The 17,343-nt window shown below is 43.3% G+C and overlaps 1 protein-coding gene across 1 annotated transcript in view; it reads left to right on the plus strand.

Moving 5' to 3' along the window:
• The window catches only part of LOC144797895 (extracellular calcium-sensing receptor-like), a 56,637-nt gene that overhangs the window by 13,626 nt on the left and 25,668 nt on the right, over positions 1 to 17,343 (plus strand). Inside the window, 2 exon segments of the mRNA XM_078668697.1 lie at positions 2,379 to 3,209; positions 14,095 to 14,322. Of these exon segments, the coding sequence (XP_078524823.1) occupies positions 2,379 to 3,209; positions 14,095 to 14,322 (1,059 nt within the window).

A 17,343-nucleotide genomic window follows, 5' to 3' on the forward strand; every position in this document is an offset into this window, starting at 1 on the left:
GGAGGTTTTGATAGAATTCTTGGGAATAATCCCTTTGTTTTTGCACCGTATTATGGACTGAGGATATTTTGTGAATCATCCTCTGAATATCTATGACAAGAGACTATGAAATCAAGTGAGACCAATACCTTATAAATGATAAAGATCAGTAAAGTTGAGATCCAAATAAAATTGCTTTCAGTCTTTAAAAAGCAACAGACCTTGAAATGCCGGTTAGCTGTTTTATGAAATAAGTTGTTATTTTGCATATGAATTCATTTGTGAAGTAATAAAGATTTACATTTGAGAATCTCAATTTCTGTTTGAAGAATTGATAGACTTTAAAATGCTGCCACTTGACTATTTTGATGGACAAATAGTAGAACCACACCAGTAAAGTGTGGTCGGGGCTGGTACTGGGGGATTACTGCAAGGCCAGAAATCTGCTTTACCCAATAGTGTAATATATGTTGTATTTTTGACTCATGTAATTCTGTACCTACTTGCAATTTTATTGCTTTACGTTTGATGGTTGACTTGTGGGAAAGCTTATGCTCAATGTAGAAGGCCTCAGTTTGGTAGAGTGACCATATAATGTAATGGCTATCTACACAATTGGTGTATAGGAAAGTTATGTCAGATGCAATAGGTCTGGTCTATTTATCATTAAAAAGTATGACATAAACAGAAGGCCTGATTTATTTATTATGACGAGCATATCAAAAAGTCAATAGTCCCTAAGGGTATTGTTATTTGACTGTGTTAAAGCCAGTACGCCTGTATTGTCTTACATGTATTCTCATAGATTTACTACTATAGTCAGGGGGTCTAGTGTTGATTACATCGCAGACAAATGATTATGGTGATGAGCAAGTGATGAGGGGTATTGGACTGATGGTTCATGAGGAAGAGCTATTTTGGATCCCATGGGTCCAATTCGCTTATTATGACATTTTAGAATAAAGGCAGTAGGCCTGACTTATTTATTCTGAAAATCGTATGTTAAAGTAAAAAGATCATTATGGGTGGATTGATATTACGCTGTGTTAATCCATGGAGACCTGCGTTTTATTACATTGAATCTCAGAGTTTAATGTGGTATGCATGGATTATAGTGTCTTCTACATCTTTTCACAAACCCTTAGGTAGAATATTTGCAATGTGATAATTCCTCCTACTCTCTTTTAGCAGGTGTCTATTGTCGCTGGAGAAGCAGCATTTAGCTTGATCATATGTGCATATTCCCTTTAAAATAGGTGTGCTTCAGTGTCTTAGACAATCATTTAATCACCATTGTTTCTTTGTTAATGTCCCTTTTTAATGTGTTTACTTTTCCCTTTTTTTAAGTGTCCTACAGCTCCCCTATGGCTAATATTCCTAAATAGAATGGCCATCCTAAAACTCTTTGCCCAGAATGTATCATTGTTTTCCAGTTTTAATATGCCCATTATGTTTGAAAATGACAATTTACATTGCACGAGTTATAACGCGTGTCATTACAACGCATTTTTTACATTGCAAAATCCATTACAACGCATGTCGTTACAACGCATAATCCAATTGCAACGCATTTACTATTCTAAATCCGCCGGGGCGTTACTTTGGGGACTGGGTTGTAATGGATTATGCGATGTAATGACCTGCTTTGTAATGGATGTTGCGATGTAACACATGCGTTGTAATGACATGCGTTGTAACGCTTGCTTTGTAAACGATGTTTCCCATTATGTTTAGATGCAGCTTTTTGGTCACATTGGATTAATGCAAAAGGGATACACTATACACGTTAGCATTCAAACATGGCTGCTCAGTGCAATGTTTACTGAGAGACCATCTTTGAATTACAGTGTGCATTGTTTTTAACACTCTGAAATTGTCAACAATTTGCTACTCGACATGGCAGCTATGTTGGACTTTAAAAACAGTGATAACCTATGTACAATACCATTACAAGACTATCACTTGCTGCTAAGTTTAATTTTATTTTTCTATTGCACGCACATGCCAGCAATGTTTAGGAGGTGGCATATTTTATTTTCCTGCTTTTTATTCTTTCATTTATCTTCTACATTCTTCAGTTTGTGAAGATTCTGTGTGCTTTTGAGAAGTAAACTTGTACCCCATGCACTGGAATGCAAGCACTCCATAAGGGAGTAGAATAAGGTAAATAGTAAGCTTCAAGTCACAGCAAGACCTTAAACACCTGGTAATGACAGATCTGCTGTTTTTTATATCCTGAAACGCATTAAGGGATATCCTATTTTGCCCTGTCAACAATATACTCCTATCGTGCACCCAGTCCTTCCCTTCCACAAACTCAAATAATTTTTCAAACTATGACAATTCGTTTTTAAAAAGTAATGTGTTAAAGCATCACTTTCTGTTTTATTATTGTAAAGATAAGCTACTCTGCTTCAAGTCCCCTTCTAAGTAACCGGAACCAGTTCCCTTCGTTTTTCCGAACCATTCCAAGTGACGACTTCCAGTCCCATGGTTTGGCCCAACTGGTGATGCATTTTGGATGGACGTGGATTGGTCTTCTGGGTGATGATGATGACTATGGACAACAAGGAATACATCTGCTGCAGGAAGAGCTCCTGAATGCCGGTGTTTGCATTGCTTTTTCTGCAAACATTGTCACAAGCAGGGCTGACAAGAACGCCTTTCAAGTTGTCCAAGTAGTTAAAAAATCAACAGCCCGAGTCATTGCCATCTTCTCCAATGGGGCCAATTTGGCAGTGGTGCTGGATGAGATGGTGAGACAGAAGGTTACTGGGAAACTGTTTGTTGCCACTGAGGGCTGGTCCACTGCCACTTCCCTATCTATTGAAAAATATGCAAAAATTCTCACTGGCTCCATCGGCTTTGAAATCTACAGTGGAGAAATGCCAGGATTCAGAGACTATCTCACTAGCCTGTGCATTCCAAGTTTTTCAGATCTTACATTTTTACAAGAGTTCTTGGAAGGAGCCTATAACAGTGATTGGAAGAACCAGAAGACCAAACAGATTGTGCAAGAGATCTGCTCCAAACTGAGCAGTGGAACAGAGGATCTGAAAAGTCTTCACATGAGTCGTAGTGGTATTTCCAGATTTGGACTACCGTATAAAATCTACAATGCAGTGTATGCCATTGCACTGGCTTTAGAGGACCTGAGATCCTGCAAGCTGGAAGAAGGACCCTTTAGCCAAGGGGCGTGTGCTAGCATCATGCATTACCAGCCATGGCAGGTGAGAATCAATATTTCTTCTGACAGCTTTACTGCCAAAGTGATACTGACTAGTGATTCACTATGTTATAGTTAGGGGGGCACTATCAGCTTTGCTGGCTTGCAGAGCCGAGTACCTGTTTTATACCGTGCTTTATGTGCCTTGAGTGTGTAAAGTGAATTTATTTAACCCGAAAATGTTCTGAATTTGCACTCAATTTTCAGATCATACAGCTAGGAAGCAATGAGCAACCTTTGCATTTGAGAAATACCAGGTTAAATAAATTCACTCTATGCACTGCAGGCACATATAACAGGCTCTTGGTTCTGCACAAGCAAAGCCCATTGTGATACGGATCATAGATTTTGGCTCACTAAATTGGGTAAATCCATCAATATCAATATACCACTAAAAAGGAGTTATGCCACACACAACACAATAATGACACACAAAAGTGGAACACTGACAGCCTCACCCATCCACTTCTCACTCAGAGCCTTCACTAGCAAAGTAATGTCTCTGATACATACAATTGGTTCAATTCAATTGGAAGAAACACCAGCAAACAATGAGAATGTAGAGCAAAGGTTAAGAGGGCCAATAGTATCACTGCTGGATTCAGAAATGCGGGCATTCGCCTCTGAGATCTGATTCACTCATCAAATTCCAGATCATTTTAAACTGAAAATAATGTTAAGGGAAAGGATTGTAAGTCCTTTGGAAAAGTAAAAGATGATTCTGTAAAAGGTGATTGTTAATGTTAATGATAAAGCCATTTATAACGCGCTTGAATCACCCCGAGGGGTATCTCGGCGCGACCAGGCAGCCAAGCTGCCTAGCAAAACTAGCTCAAAACAAAATTGTCTTCAGTATTTTCCTGAAGCAGAAATGGTCCGTACAGGTCCTAATATAGAGTGGGAGCTTATTCCAATATAAAGGGGCCAGTTGGGAAAAGGACCTGTCACCCGAACGGGTCTTCTTGATACGTGGGATGCTTAACAGTGCTTTGTCCTTTGATCTCAACAGTCTGGACGGAAGGTACTGTGTACGTTTGGAGGCTATGTAAATGCAGCCATGATCAGTTAAGGCTTTGTGTGTAAGGTAGCACAGTTCGAAGATAATTCTCCTCCGAACTGGGAGCCAATAATGGGTTTGAAGTAGGGGCGCCAAAGCGGTCATGGCAGGCCAATTACAGATAAGGTGAGCCGCAGTATTCTGCACCACCTGCAGTTTAGATAGCAACGTCTCATTGGAGGAAGCCAGCAACATGTTGCAGTAGTGGAGGCAACTAATCACCAGGGCCTGGACCACCATTTTTCTCGGCTGAGAATGGGATGAAGGGGAGAGATCTTCTCAGCAGGTCATTAATGTGAAAACAGGAGCCAAAGGTAGACATCATCGGTTCTTTCAGTGGGAGGGATTGACCCATAAGTACTCCCAAGTTCTTAAACACCAGCTTAGGTGAACGAGCAGTTCCAAGTTCAGCTGGCCACCAGTCGGCAGACCATATTTGTTGTGCCTTGCCAAACAACATAATCTTAAACTGGAGACAGTTATCTGTCATCCATGAGAAAATTGCTGTCAGACCATCTTGAAAACATTGTTTTGTTTCAACTAGGTCTTTATCGAAGGAGATTACTAACTGAGTATTGTCAGCATAAGTAATCAACTCAAACCTGAAAGCTCATACAATCTTAGCCAGGGGGGCCACAGATATGTTAAAGAGCAGCCGGCTGTGACATGAGCCCTGGGGAACCTCTTTTTCTAATGCTACGGTGCACGATTTAAAAGAGCAAAGGATGGGGGCATGGCCTGGCAGTCCAACATGGGGGAAGCGCCTTAAGGTATCTCCTATAGCCCTAAAAAATCCTTCATTATTCCTGCCACATCGACGCGCCTATGCCCATCGGGCACCCTCCATGGCCCTTCGTGATGCCCCACGGCCACCTGGGTGTCCATCGGAAATACACCTTGGTGCATGCTGCATGATCTGCGGCCACTGGCAAAACGAGGCTCAGAGTGCCAGCATCGGCATAAGCAATGCACAGCACCGGAGTGCGTGAGGCACCACCAGGTGGGCTGAGGTGTGCCCTGGAGGCGATTGAGGCTGCTCTCTACCCTGACGAAGGGAGCCATCCTCCTGCTGTGCTGAGGTGGTGGCAGGACTGGGGGCATGGTATTTCTCTGTCCTCCTCAGCCCCTTGGCCTGGACCTTGACGGACACTTTGAGCCGCGGCGGGGGTACGGTTCACCACTTGGTGCCCTGTGGGGGTGAGTAAGAGGGGTGATCCCCGCTGCCGTGGTATTCCTGCGGGGGACCTTGCTGGTGCGGGAGTCTCTTCCCGGCTGGCCGGAGATGCCAATGACTGGACCCGAGTTGCTGAGCCCCTCCCCGGGTCAAGCTGGATACCCGGTTTGGTGGCCATATCGGGCCACGGTGCTCTCTTGCCCTGCGTTCCGTGTTGCTGGAAGTCTCCGGGGAGTGCCCCAACTGCTGCAATAATGGCGGGCCCGCTGTGGCATGTCCCTGACCTGGAAGCCCCCAGGCCCGAACTTGTGTGGTGTGGTGAGGCCTGATCCGGGACTGTGCTACTGTGGGATCGGGGGTGAGTTATCTCTGTTACCTTCTTCCACCCTCCCACCCCCCTCCTGGACACAACTTTGACAACATTCGGCGGTGTGTGGGAGCCTGTGCTGCAGTAGTGAGGTGCCCCATCTGACTTCAGGGATATTGATGAGGGAGAACCTTGGACAATCTGGGATCACCCTCTCAGTTCTCTAGGGCATATCTGCATGGCTCTGGCCTCAGCAACTGGCTCTATTGGTTATTCTGTGTGGATGACGTGCTGCCCCGATTGATATAGGCTCTGCTGCAGGACATGGGAACCCATGAAGGGTTTGAGCGGCGGTCTACCACCAGTTGTCTCGGATTCCTTGTATAGCTGTCCCAGGGCCAAATTGACCACATGCCGCTCGCCCGCCTCGTGGCCCATGGATGGAAGTTCCAGTATAATCTTGGGAAGAGACTGAGATCCTATTTGTAGCTGGAGCACGGAAGTGGACAACGATACCCATAAGGGGGGTGGGTGGTGCCCGCTGGTGGAAGCGGCCAGGCTAGGTCTCTGTGCGGCTTGTGGGTGTGGTGTCCTCCCCCGACTGTCGCTCCTGGCCAGCCACCAAGGTGATTGGGCTGGAGTCATCAGTCTCATGACCACCTTGAAGCAATGGTGTATGCCTAGACATACATCCAGAGGCGACCCTTACACAAATCGAGACAGAATGGTTAAGGATAAAGTACCTGGCACTAACTCCAAACAATGCACAGTGGATAAATACACCGGCGCTATGGCCCAACCACCAGAACATGCGAACTTGGCTACACCCATACCTTATAATGCAGCATTGCTCGCAACAATCACACAATCCAGAGGCATGCTGGAGGCTAGGATCGGTGCTGTTTTCTTAGATGTTATGCTGCTCCGTCAGGACCTCCGAAATGCAGTGCAGCGTATTACTGAGTCGGAATCTCAAATTTTGACAGGAGAAGATATGGTAACCACCCTCCAAAAGAAAATGTCTACTCTTAGAGACACTCACAAGGGGACTAGCGACAAACATGTGGAAGATGCAGAAGTGCGTGCCCGAAGAAACAATATCCATTTTGTGGAATTTCCTGAAGGTTGTATTGGTAATCATATGGAGGACTTCCTTATGAAATGGCTTATAGACTGGCTCCCCCCTAACTCAATGTCTCAGTGCTTCATCATTGAACGTGCGCAACTGGCCCTTTTGCAGAAACCATCAACTGGTGCCCATCCTCAACCAATTATTGCTAGATTCCTTAATTATAAGGATAGGAACGTCATTATATAGCAGGTCTGGTTGAAGGAAACCCTTAGCTATGCCTCCCATCACATGATGATGTTCCCAGATTACACTAAGATGGTTCAACAGCGTCAACAGTCTTTTGCCGAGGCTAAGGCCTGCCTGTGGGGCTTGAGATCCAGTATTCCCTGCTCTTCCCAGCCTGTTGGAAGATGTCCTACCAATCATGGGCACCCTTCTTCAATACGCTCGAGGAGGAGTTGAATTGGACGGATGAAGTTGTAAAACTGAAGACCCACGCTCTGCCCAAAATAGACTCTGACACTTCATCGGGGGGTCTAGCTGCGATCTCCACACAATTAGCGGCAAGCAACATTGTCAGTCGTGTTCCAAGAGATTATCCAAAACTCACAGTAAATCCCCTACGCACTTGATGGAGGGTCAACCGGTGCCAACATCATCCTAACTCACAACTGCAGGGCCATGTACCGACATTTAATAAACTCAACAGCAAGAATATAAGGGCTAAGTTTGTACATACAGCCCATTGGTTTTAAGACGCCTATGTACAAGGGATGTTCATTTGGGATCAATTGGCAGGGAGTTGATCCTACCCTTCCTCGTTGGGTGAGGGATGCTCACCGTGCCGCGCTGAATGCTTCAACTTTATTGAGGTGCTGGAGTAGAGGGAGGGCAAGGGGGGTTATGGGAATTTATTATTTGTTTTCAGTGTCATTATCATTCACTACCTACATGGTTCCCAGGTGGAATTTATCACTCATGCCTCAGAAAAACGAGGAAAAAAGTGATTGAAGACAGAATCTCTACTCATGCACACAACAGCAAAGAACTCTTCAACATCATCAAGGAGTTCGTCCAACCCACCAGCGAGACCACAGACAACCCTCCCTCACAAGACCTCTGCGACAAACTCAGCACCATTTTCCACCACAAAATCAAGAGCATCTACGACAACTTCGACGCAGACAACCAACACACTGAAGCCTCACCAACCACCCCTGACACCCTGAAGCCAGCTATCGACAACTTGACAACCCTCACCACCGAAGACATACTGAAGACGATGAAGTCAATCCATTCCAAGGCCCCCATGGACCCCTGCACCACCACATTTTCAAAAGAGCCGCCGACACCTTCACACCCATGCTCTGCCACACCAACAACTGCTCCCTGGCAACCGCCTCGATCCCAGATGACTGGGAACACGCTGAGATCAACCCCCTCCTGAAGAAACTAGTGACAGACCCCACCAACCTCAAAAACTACAGACCCATCTCCCTGCTCCTGTTCCCAGCGAAAGTCATCGAGAAAGCCATAAACAGCCAACTTGCCACATTCATCGAAGAGCACAACATCCTTGACCCCTCCCAATCCGGCTTCAGAAAAAAACACAGTAGGGAAACTGCCCTCCTCGCCGGAACAGACGACATCCGCACCTTACTGGACAAAGGAGAAACAGCAGCCCTCTACCTCCTCGACCTTTCAGTGGCGTTCGACACAGTCTCTCACCGCACCCTAATACGCAGACTCCACGACGCAGGGATCCAAGACAAGGCCCTCGACTGGATCCGCTCCTTCCTTTCCGGCAGAACTCAGTGAGTCAGACTCCCCCCTTTTCTCTCGGACCCTACACCTACCAACTGCGGAGTCCCCCAGGGGTCTTGCCTCAGCTCTACGCTCTTCAACATCTATATGGCTCCTCTCACCCCCATCGTCGGAACCTACGGACTCAACATTGTGTCAGACGACACTCAACTCAGCCGACTCAAATTCCACGCACCCCAAAGGACCCAATGATCAGCCCAGCTCTCCTATGCTATCGTCCCCCGCACCAGAAAGACCAGATCGGAGGCCGCTCCTTTTCCTTCCACGCAGCCAGAGCCTGGAACGACCTTCCGCTCCACCTCAGACAGACAACAGCGCTCCCCATCTTCACAAGAAACCTCAAAACCTGGCTCTTCGACAGACCCCCTCCTTGATGGACTGGAACCTGCGACCCCCTCCCCGCATCACCTTGAGACCCTTCCAGGTGAGTAGTCGCGCTTAACAAACACCTGATTGATTAACAAACACCTGATTGATTGAGCGACGATCCATAAGTCACACCACTATATATGCCATCTGCCATGAAAGAATCCAGGGGACGGGGACTTAATATTACGAGCTGGAATGTCTGTGGCCTTCTAGATAAGATTAAACGGGGAGCAATACTTCGCCAAGCTAAGCACTACAAGGCGGTTGTCCTGCTCATACAAGTAACTCACCTGTTAGGTAATAAGACTTGTGAATTACAAGTCTTTAATTTCTCAGTGGGGAAAACACTTTTTCCATGAAGGATCATCTTTACATACACTTGGAAAAATGTTGGGGGTGTTTTCCCTCCAAATTTCTGCCTGAGGTATGAATTCATTCCACTCTCTGAAGGTATACAGGAGGTAAATGTGCCTTGAAAATGTTTTAAAATATTCACACATGCATACATTCATATGTGTTGATTTACTTTCCAAGAAATGGCCACTCTTGAGACACTATACCCTACCCATTTGAGCACATTTACTTAAATTTAATATTAGACCACAATAGTGTCATTTTACATGTGTGTAAATTACTTTGCACAAATTGAGCCTCTGCTAATAAGTCAACCCATGTGCACCTAAGTTGAATTCTGTCTTTAAGAATATGGTGGAAGGTGTTCAGAAGTGTCTGCAGCATTGAATCAATAAAATTAAACTTACTAAGGTAAGAAAAATTACGCAATTTAGCCATACTCTAAGATTTAACCCATGTTGTTTAATTTAATTGCTTTTAGAAACCTTTTTGGGCTAAAAAGCACTCTTATTCATCTTCTCAGTGTACATATTATGGATCAGACAAAGAGATGCTATTATACTTGTGTACTTTCACATGAATGCAGCTTTGCTCTAAAAAAGGATGATATAATTAAGCACATACCAATGATTGCAATAATCCTACTATTGGAAATGCCATTCTTTGTATGGGGAACCACAGATTATGGCCTTGATGTTTTTTCTGGCTGTCGAACTAAGTTAACCAGTGGAATAGGGAACGTGCTCCCCATTTAACCATGATGGGACTGTCATACCCCTGATTTGTAATATGAACTTACCTATAAGTCCATAGTATATGGTACAGAGGGTAACTAGAGGTTGTAAGTTAAATCTCACTAGTAGGCTGCAGCACCCATTGTGCCGCCCTCTTTAGTGACAGTGCAAAGATGATTGCGGGATTTTCACTTATAGCCGGCCTGTGCATATTAAAACTGCAAATTCAACTTGTCACTGATATATGAAGTTCCAACTCTGACAAAGTCTGAATCCCCCAGGAAGCAGCTCCACGCCCCCCTCTCCCTCACTCACCCCACGCTATGCAAGTTCCCAGGAAAGTCCATTTTGTGCATCGGAGGTGAGCAGATCATGCTCACAAACAATGTACATCGTACATCATACAACAGCAAATCAACCTGTCAATATAACCCCTTTTGATAGCTTAATACATCTCTTTTAAATATTAGTATTTTAGCACAAACTAGACCGTATTGCCAATAGGGCAGAGTGCACAATATTTAAAAGTAGGACATGTAAAAATGTGATGTTTTGCATGTACTTACAATAAAAAAAACTGAAAAGCTATTTTCCCTGTAGCAAAGCTGAATGTTCTGTTTGGAAGAATTGGTGTGCAATATTCAATTTAATATTATTGCCTGCTAGGACACACCTACAAATGTAATTCTTGGACTTTTTGAAATACTTATTAAAATACCAATTCACCGGGGAAGTTGGTATCCTATAAATATTTTTTAAAGGGTAGTTTTTTTTCTTCCCTACCTAATGCCCAGAGAGGTCCAATGGCATGAGCTCCAACTGTTACATGGCAACTGTTGAACATTGGGTTTATGGTTGGCAGAGGTATTCATCCTGTCCAATCAAGAACCACAATCATAGTCAGGGTAAGTCAGATACAAACCCTAAATTAGCCTGTGTTTACCCTCTGATAGCTTGGCACAGAGCAGTCAGGTTTAACTTAAGAGGCAATGTGTAAAGTATTTGTGCAACACTTCAAACAGTAACACAGTGAAAACAACACACAAAAAGATATCACACCTGGTTAGAAAAATTGAGAATAATTTTGTAAGTAAAACAAGGCCAAAACATCAAGCATCCAACAAGCAGAAGTTGAGATAATAATTTTAAAAGAAACAAATGTAAAATAGCTCTTAGAAGCAATAATTGCTTAAATGGGATACCTGGTCGCACTAGACCGGGGTAAAAGTTCAGTCCGACCACGATGAAGTGCAGGCCAGATAGAGGGACCCACTTTGGCCTCCTGAACCAAAGCACCATAATCCAGGATGCATCATCATTGACGAAGGTGCCAGATGCTGCCATAGCAATGTGCAGGTGTTGAGCCACACAGTGGATGAGATGCTTAAAGTTTATCCATGCAACTGCAGCGATGTGTTGGTTTTGAGTGCAAGGCACTTGTTCCAAATGCGATGCACGGCTGCTGCTTCCATAGTAGGCAAAGCATTGATTCCTAAGGCAATGCACTGGTTCCATAGGCGATGCCCCAGGTCCTCTCCACACAACAAAGAGGATGCACAGGTTCTGACTCACGCAAAGAAGATGCGCCGTTCTGAAGAGTATCCGTGGGTTCTGGTTCAAGCAACACTTTATACCCACTTCCAAGAGCCCAGGACTGGGTTTCGAGCTACTTGGCAGGGCAAGACATGCAGCAAGCAAATTCCTGGTGATATAGCATGATACCTTGAAGTCTTTGATGTCCCAGAGACTTAGAACAGGAGGCAAGGGGTGACATGTGTAAAAAGGGAAGATTTTGTCCTGGCAAGAGGTTTATCTTCAAAACGAAAATGCAAACCAACCACATTTGATCCCTTTTCAAGCGGCACAACCAAGTTTATCACTGAATAAATCCAATAAATTGAAATTTATATGCTTAATTCACTTATTTCACTGCTTACTCTTTAAACTTTTCCCCTGTTTTTGAAAGTAATCAATTTATTTTTACTAGTTCCCATTCTTGTGCGAAGTTCTTCATAAAACACAGGAACAAGATCCGTTTCCACATGTCACGTCTTTATTTAAAATAACCCAATGCATTTCGGGATACTTCCCTTCATCAGGGGTGTCTACAATGCAATAAAATGTATTAAACTATATCACCACCACCATCATGAATAACATTCCTAATTGCTTAAACAAACCCTATTACTGCGTTCATAACAGCGCAATTAATGCGGACTGTAACACTCTATATTCACCCCAACCCGACATCGATATCAACGCTGCTACTCAATGGCATCACGTTAGGCCACTGATGAAAAGCCTCCATTGGCTCCCAGTGGTCAAGCGTTGTGTATTTAAGCGGAATGTACTATTTTTAAAGCTCTTCACGGCAACAGTCCAGCCTTCATCTCCTCTAAGATTCTACGTTTTGCCCCCTCTCGTAACCTGCGATCCTTCCACCTGAATTTGTTAGTCACTCCCACTTTTAAACGCAAGAAACATGGTGGCTCCCGATTTATGACTTTAGCCCCCAGTTCTGGAATTCTCTCCCCATGGAGATGAGGTCTGTTACCTGCTTTGCATTATCCAGGAAACAGCTGAAAACCTGGTTGTTTTCCCAGCCATAAGATAACTAGGTTACTTTCCCTCTGCTGCTACCTTACTCACTACCCCAGCGCCAAGAAATTGTCCGGTGAACGTGCGCTTAATAAATATTTTTAACATAACATAACATTACCATAACATTATATATACAGCATTCACCAACGTGGACAAATCCTCTTCCCCATGCTAACTAGTACCATCCTGTCCTCCTGTGTTTCCAACATTCAAATCTATTTATGCAGTTTCCCCCCCCAGTGTGTATGAAGGGTGGTGAGATGCACACCGGTGTACTCAATATGTAATGGTGTGCAGACTTGCTCCGCACTCTGCCCAAATCATGCTGAACGTATGAACAAAAATATGAAGGAACTACATTTGATCCCTATTCAAGCAGCACAACCAAGTTTATCACTGAATAAATCCAATGCATTGAAATTCATATGCTTAATTCGTTCAGCGCGAATTTTGCGGAACGCGGAGCAACTCTGCACTCCGTTACAATTTTGAAATGTCTAGCATGGTTACATATTGTGCATCTCACCACCCTTCATACACAAGAGGTGTGTGCCAAGTAGAAATGGCAGAATAAACTGCACAAACAGGCTCTGCAATGGCATATCCGAGACATGGATAAGGGGCTACTTTAGAGGGTGACACAATCAGTGCTGCAGGCCCACTCGTAGCATTTCATTTGCAGGGCCTGGGCACATGTACTAGGTACTTATAAGTAAATTAAATATGCAAACTGTGTATGAGCCAATTATACCATGCACTAGGCACTGGTTAGCTATGGTAAAGCGCTCAGAGTTCTACAGTCAGCAAAAAAAAAGTCAGAAAAAGAAGAGACAGAAGACAAAAGGTTTGGGGAGTAATGTTGCAGAGAGGGCAATTTCTAACAGCAACTAAATAGCCCCCCTGATGTAGTGTGAACATTTGTCCTCAGAGCAGGACAAAGGACTTGGTTGTGCGGAGGTGTGTCTGTTTCTCAGCAGGATGACCATCTAGGCTGTGCCAGTGAATTTGATAACTTAATAAAGGGCTACCTGGTCACAGGAAAATGTCAGCTAACTTAAAGGCAGGGCCCTCAACTGTTCCACCAGGCAGGCAGGCATCACATTTGTAAAGTCTTTGGTGCGTTAGCAAAATTAGATTCCACAGTTGAACTACAATTCTCAAAGACTTGTCCCCTTTCTGTAAGGGAGGTCAAATTTCATGCCAGGCAATTCTGCAACACCTACAGTGGCCTTCTAAGCTTTTTTGAGGAACAGATAAAACACCCCAGAATAATATTCTGTCCCTAAAGAAAAATAATAAGTACATTTTGTGTCTGTTTAAAAATAAACCCACTCATAGACCAATCATACTAATAAAAGCAATATATTGATAGTCTTTCTTATGCCCTCTTTTTCTAGCTTCTTCACTATATTAAAAATGTACAGTTTCGGGACAGGTTTGGCAGAGGGAAGTTCTTTGATGAACATGGAAACCCTCCTGCACAGTATGATATTGTTAACTGGCAAAGGAGTCTTAAGAGCACTATCATTCAGGTGAAGGTTGGTCAATATGACTTCAGTGCACGGGCAGAAGAGACCCTCGTTATTAACACTAGCGCCATCCAGTGGAATGATGAGAATTCAAAGGTAGGCATTTTTCAGGTATGTATATTTTATATTGCTATTTGTACTTTTTTATATAGCTGGTGTAGATAGAGGAGTATTTGAGGGTCCCATGGGGCAGGGAATGTGGTGGAGTGAAGAAACACAATAGACGGTAAACTCATCCTTCGTTTAAGTTATTTTCTCATAGCACAATCATACTCTCAAAGGTTGGAATGGCTGCTTGCCAGGCTGTCTCTATCCAAAACAGTGTGATCAGCACATGAATCTGTGTGTTTGTGATGCATGATTAGTCAGCATTGAGAAAACACTTGAAATATGTTCTTATGAAATTTTGATAATTGCCTTATACACAAAATAAGATCAGTATTTTCTCCAAGGCAGTATTCTTCATATTTATTATACATTCTTCTCACAATGTCCTTACTGAATAAATAACTAATTAATTGCCCATGGTCTGCCACAGGAGGCACACGGTTAAAGCTGACATTGATCAAGTGAATAAGTCTCTTTTATTAGTGAGCCAGTTCCTCATTGTTTGGCAATTCCGTGAGCATGATTATGTGAATGGGTGAATGAAAGAAAGTGTCCATGTGTAGATGAATGAGTGAATGGATAGATAAATGAATGAATGGGTGAATTAATGAGCAAATGAATGAATACGTTTGTGGATAACTAATGGGTAGGTGCATGGGTTTACGGCTCAATGGGTGAGTGCATGAATATATGGTTGAATAAATGAGCGCTGGATGAATGAGTGAGTTCATGAACAGATGACCACGTGAGTGGTTTTAGACAGAATTCACAAATCTTGTAGGCTGACCAAGCAGTGAATGACGTTCTTCAAATTTCATATTTGAATCACCTCTGACCTCGCATGAAAGCTGCATGTCTCCCTCTGTGAGCCAGATTGTTACTTTTAGCAGAAGAATGCGGGTGGAAAAGGCAACAGTTTGAGCAATGCTTGTGTTGATTGCTTGAGTCAATAGGCCTGAATGTGCCCACCATCTAGTAACAAAAAGCAGTCCAGTGTTCAAAAAGCAAAACTCCCAGCTGGCTGGGCAAGGGTCTTTCCACTAAGTTGAGATTGATTGGTTCTGGTGTCCATGGGCCACTCACCTATACAGCTCTACCGGCAAAAAGAGGGACTGCCCATCACCTGTTTGGGTAAGTCCAAGTCAGCCCCTCCATGGTTCTGAACTCACACAGGAACCACTTCCAATTGGCGGTAGTGCTGGGTTCACAACCATGGTGGGGCAGCTGCCCTGCTCTCTTATCAGCTATCATAACATATATGGACTCGTTTGCTAATCTCTCCAGTAAAGCACAAATCCATAAAATACCAAACATCAGTATCTATTCACAATGTCTATGGCAAAGGTTGGTCCAAAATACCCATGACACTCCCACTGTAATGGCTGAGGAAGACTGGCCTGAAGCCCATGTCTACGTAAGTGTTATATATTTCTCAATTACATGACATTTTGCAACTCTGGCCTGTCAGATTTCTAGGGTAAACAGTGGTATAAAACATGCCATTGTAGGTAGATATAGGTATAAAACCTCAAGCCAGATCCACAGCACACTTTGGTATAAAACAGAGGTTACAAGTTGAGCGTTAGTGTTGGGGAGAAGGCTGCAAATAGCCCAAAACTGGTTGTTAAAGGAAAGTGAGAGAACGCAAGCAAAAATTAGCCAATCATTGAAACCACTGCTGGGGTAAAATGTGACATCCTGATTAAAAAGAATTCATTTACAAGTGTCCTGTATATTATTTAAAAGAGCTGTAGGAAATTGGGAATTAGTTGTGGTCCTTAATGGGACCCAAGCGCACACTCTAGTGCTTAACTCTCTCGGGGTAGCCAAACAAAGCATTTCAAGGCATACCAAGGGGAGGAGGTGTGGGCTAGGGATCACTGAAATAATATCGAGGGACAGAATATCGACCATCAAAAATATCGTTGAAAAAATATCGACAGTCAAAATATCGAGTTTCTATCTACAAACAGGTAAGTACAAAAATATCGAGTTTAAAATATCGTTTACAAAAATATAGTTGTAAAAAATATCGTATTTACTAAAAACAGTGTTAAATTAAATTAATATTAATAATTAATTACTAAAATATACTTAAAATTACTTAAATTAACTTATAATAATTAAATAATTAATGAAAGTTAAATAAATTTTTTTTTATTTCATATTTATTAAACATATATATATATATAGTAACAAAATATAATAAAATAATACCCAAAAACTGAAAACTGACCCTGAACCCTAAAAATACCCCTTTACCCAAAAACTGAAAACTGACCCTGAACCCTGAAAATACCCCTTTACCCAAAAACTGAAAACTGACCCTGAACCCTAAAAATACCCCTTTGCCCAAAAACTGAAAACTGACCCTGAACCCTAAAAATACCCCTTTACCCAAAAACCCAAAACTGACCCTGAACCCTAAAAATAGTTACCCCTTTACCCAAAAACCCACAACTGACCCTGAACCCTAAAAATAAAAACGATATTACTTCACTTACCTTAAAAATGATATTTTGGCTGTCTATATTCTGTCCTGTCGATATTTTGTCCAAACGATATTTTTTACTCGATATTTTGTCCAAACGATATTTTGGAGTCGATATTATGTCTGTGCACCGTGGGCTAGCAATTACCATTCACTGGCACGCAATAATAACTAAGCCTGGGCAAAGTTCACGGAGTTCCGCTATGCAACACTCTTCGAAGTGCAAAGAAACTCTGCCGCACTACGTGAAGCTCCGCGAGTGGCGGACTTTCTTTAGATAAATGCAGTTTGCGGTGATTTTCAGCGCCAGGTGCTTGTCCACACAGTGCAATAATCGCGAACGGCATCATGCACAGCGCAAGCGGGCGCTGCTTCCTTTCTGCCGCTCAGGTAGATTTTTACTCGAGCCGCAGCTTTCACAACGCGAGCGGGAGGTTTCTCAACGCGAGCGGTCACGTGCATACACGACCACTCGCAATGAGAAATCTGACCGCCCGCGCTGAAAAATCCCGCCGGGA

This window comes from Lissotriton helveticus, chromosome 12 (assembly GCF_964261635.1).
Source record: "Lissotriton helveticus chromosome 12, aLisHel1.1, whole genome shotgun sequence".
Classification (NCBI taxonomy): Eukaryota; Metazoa; Chordata; class Amphibia; order Caudata; family Salamandridae; genus Lissotriton; species Lissotriton helveticus.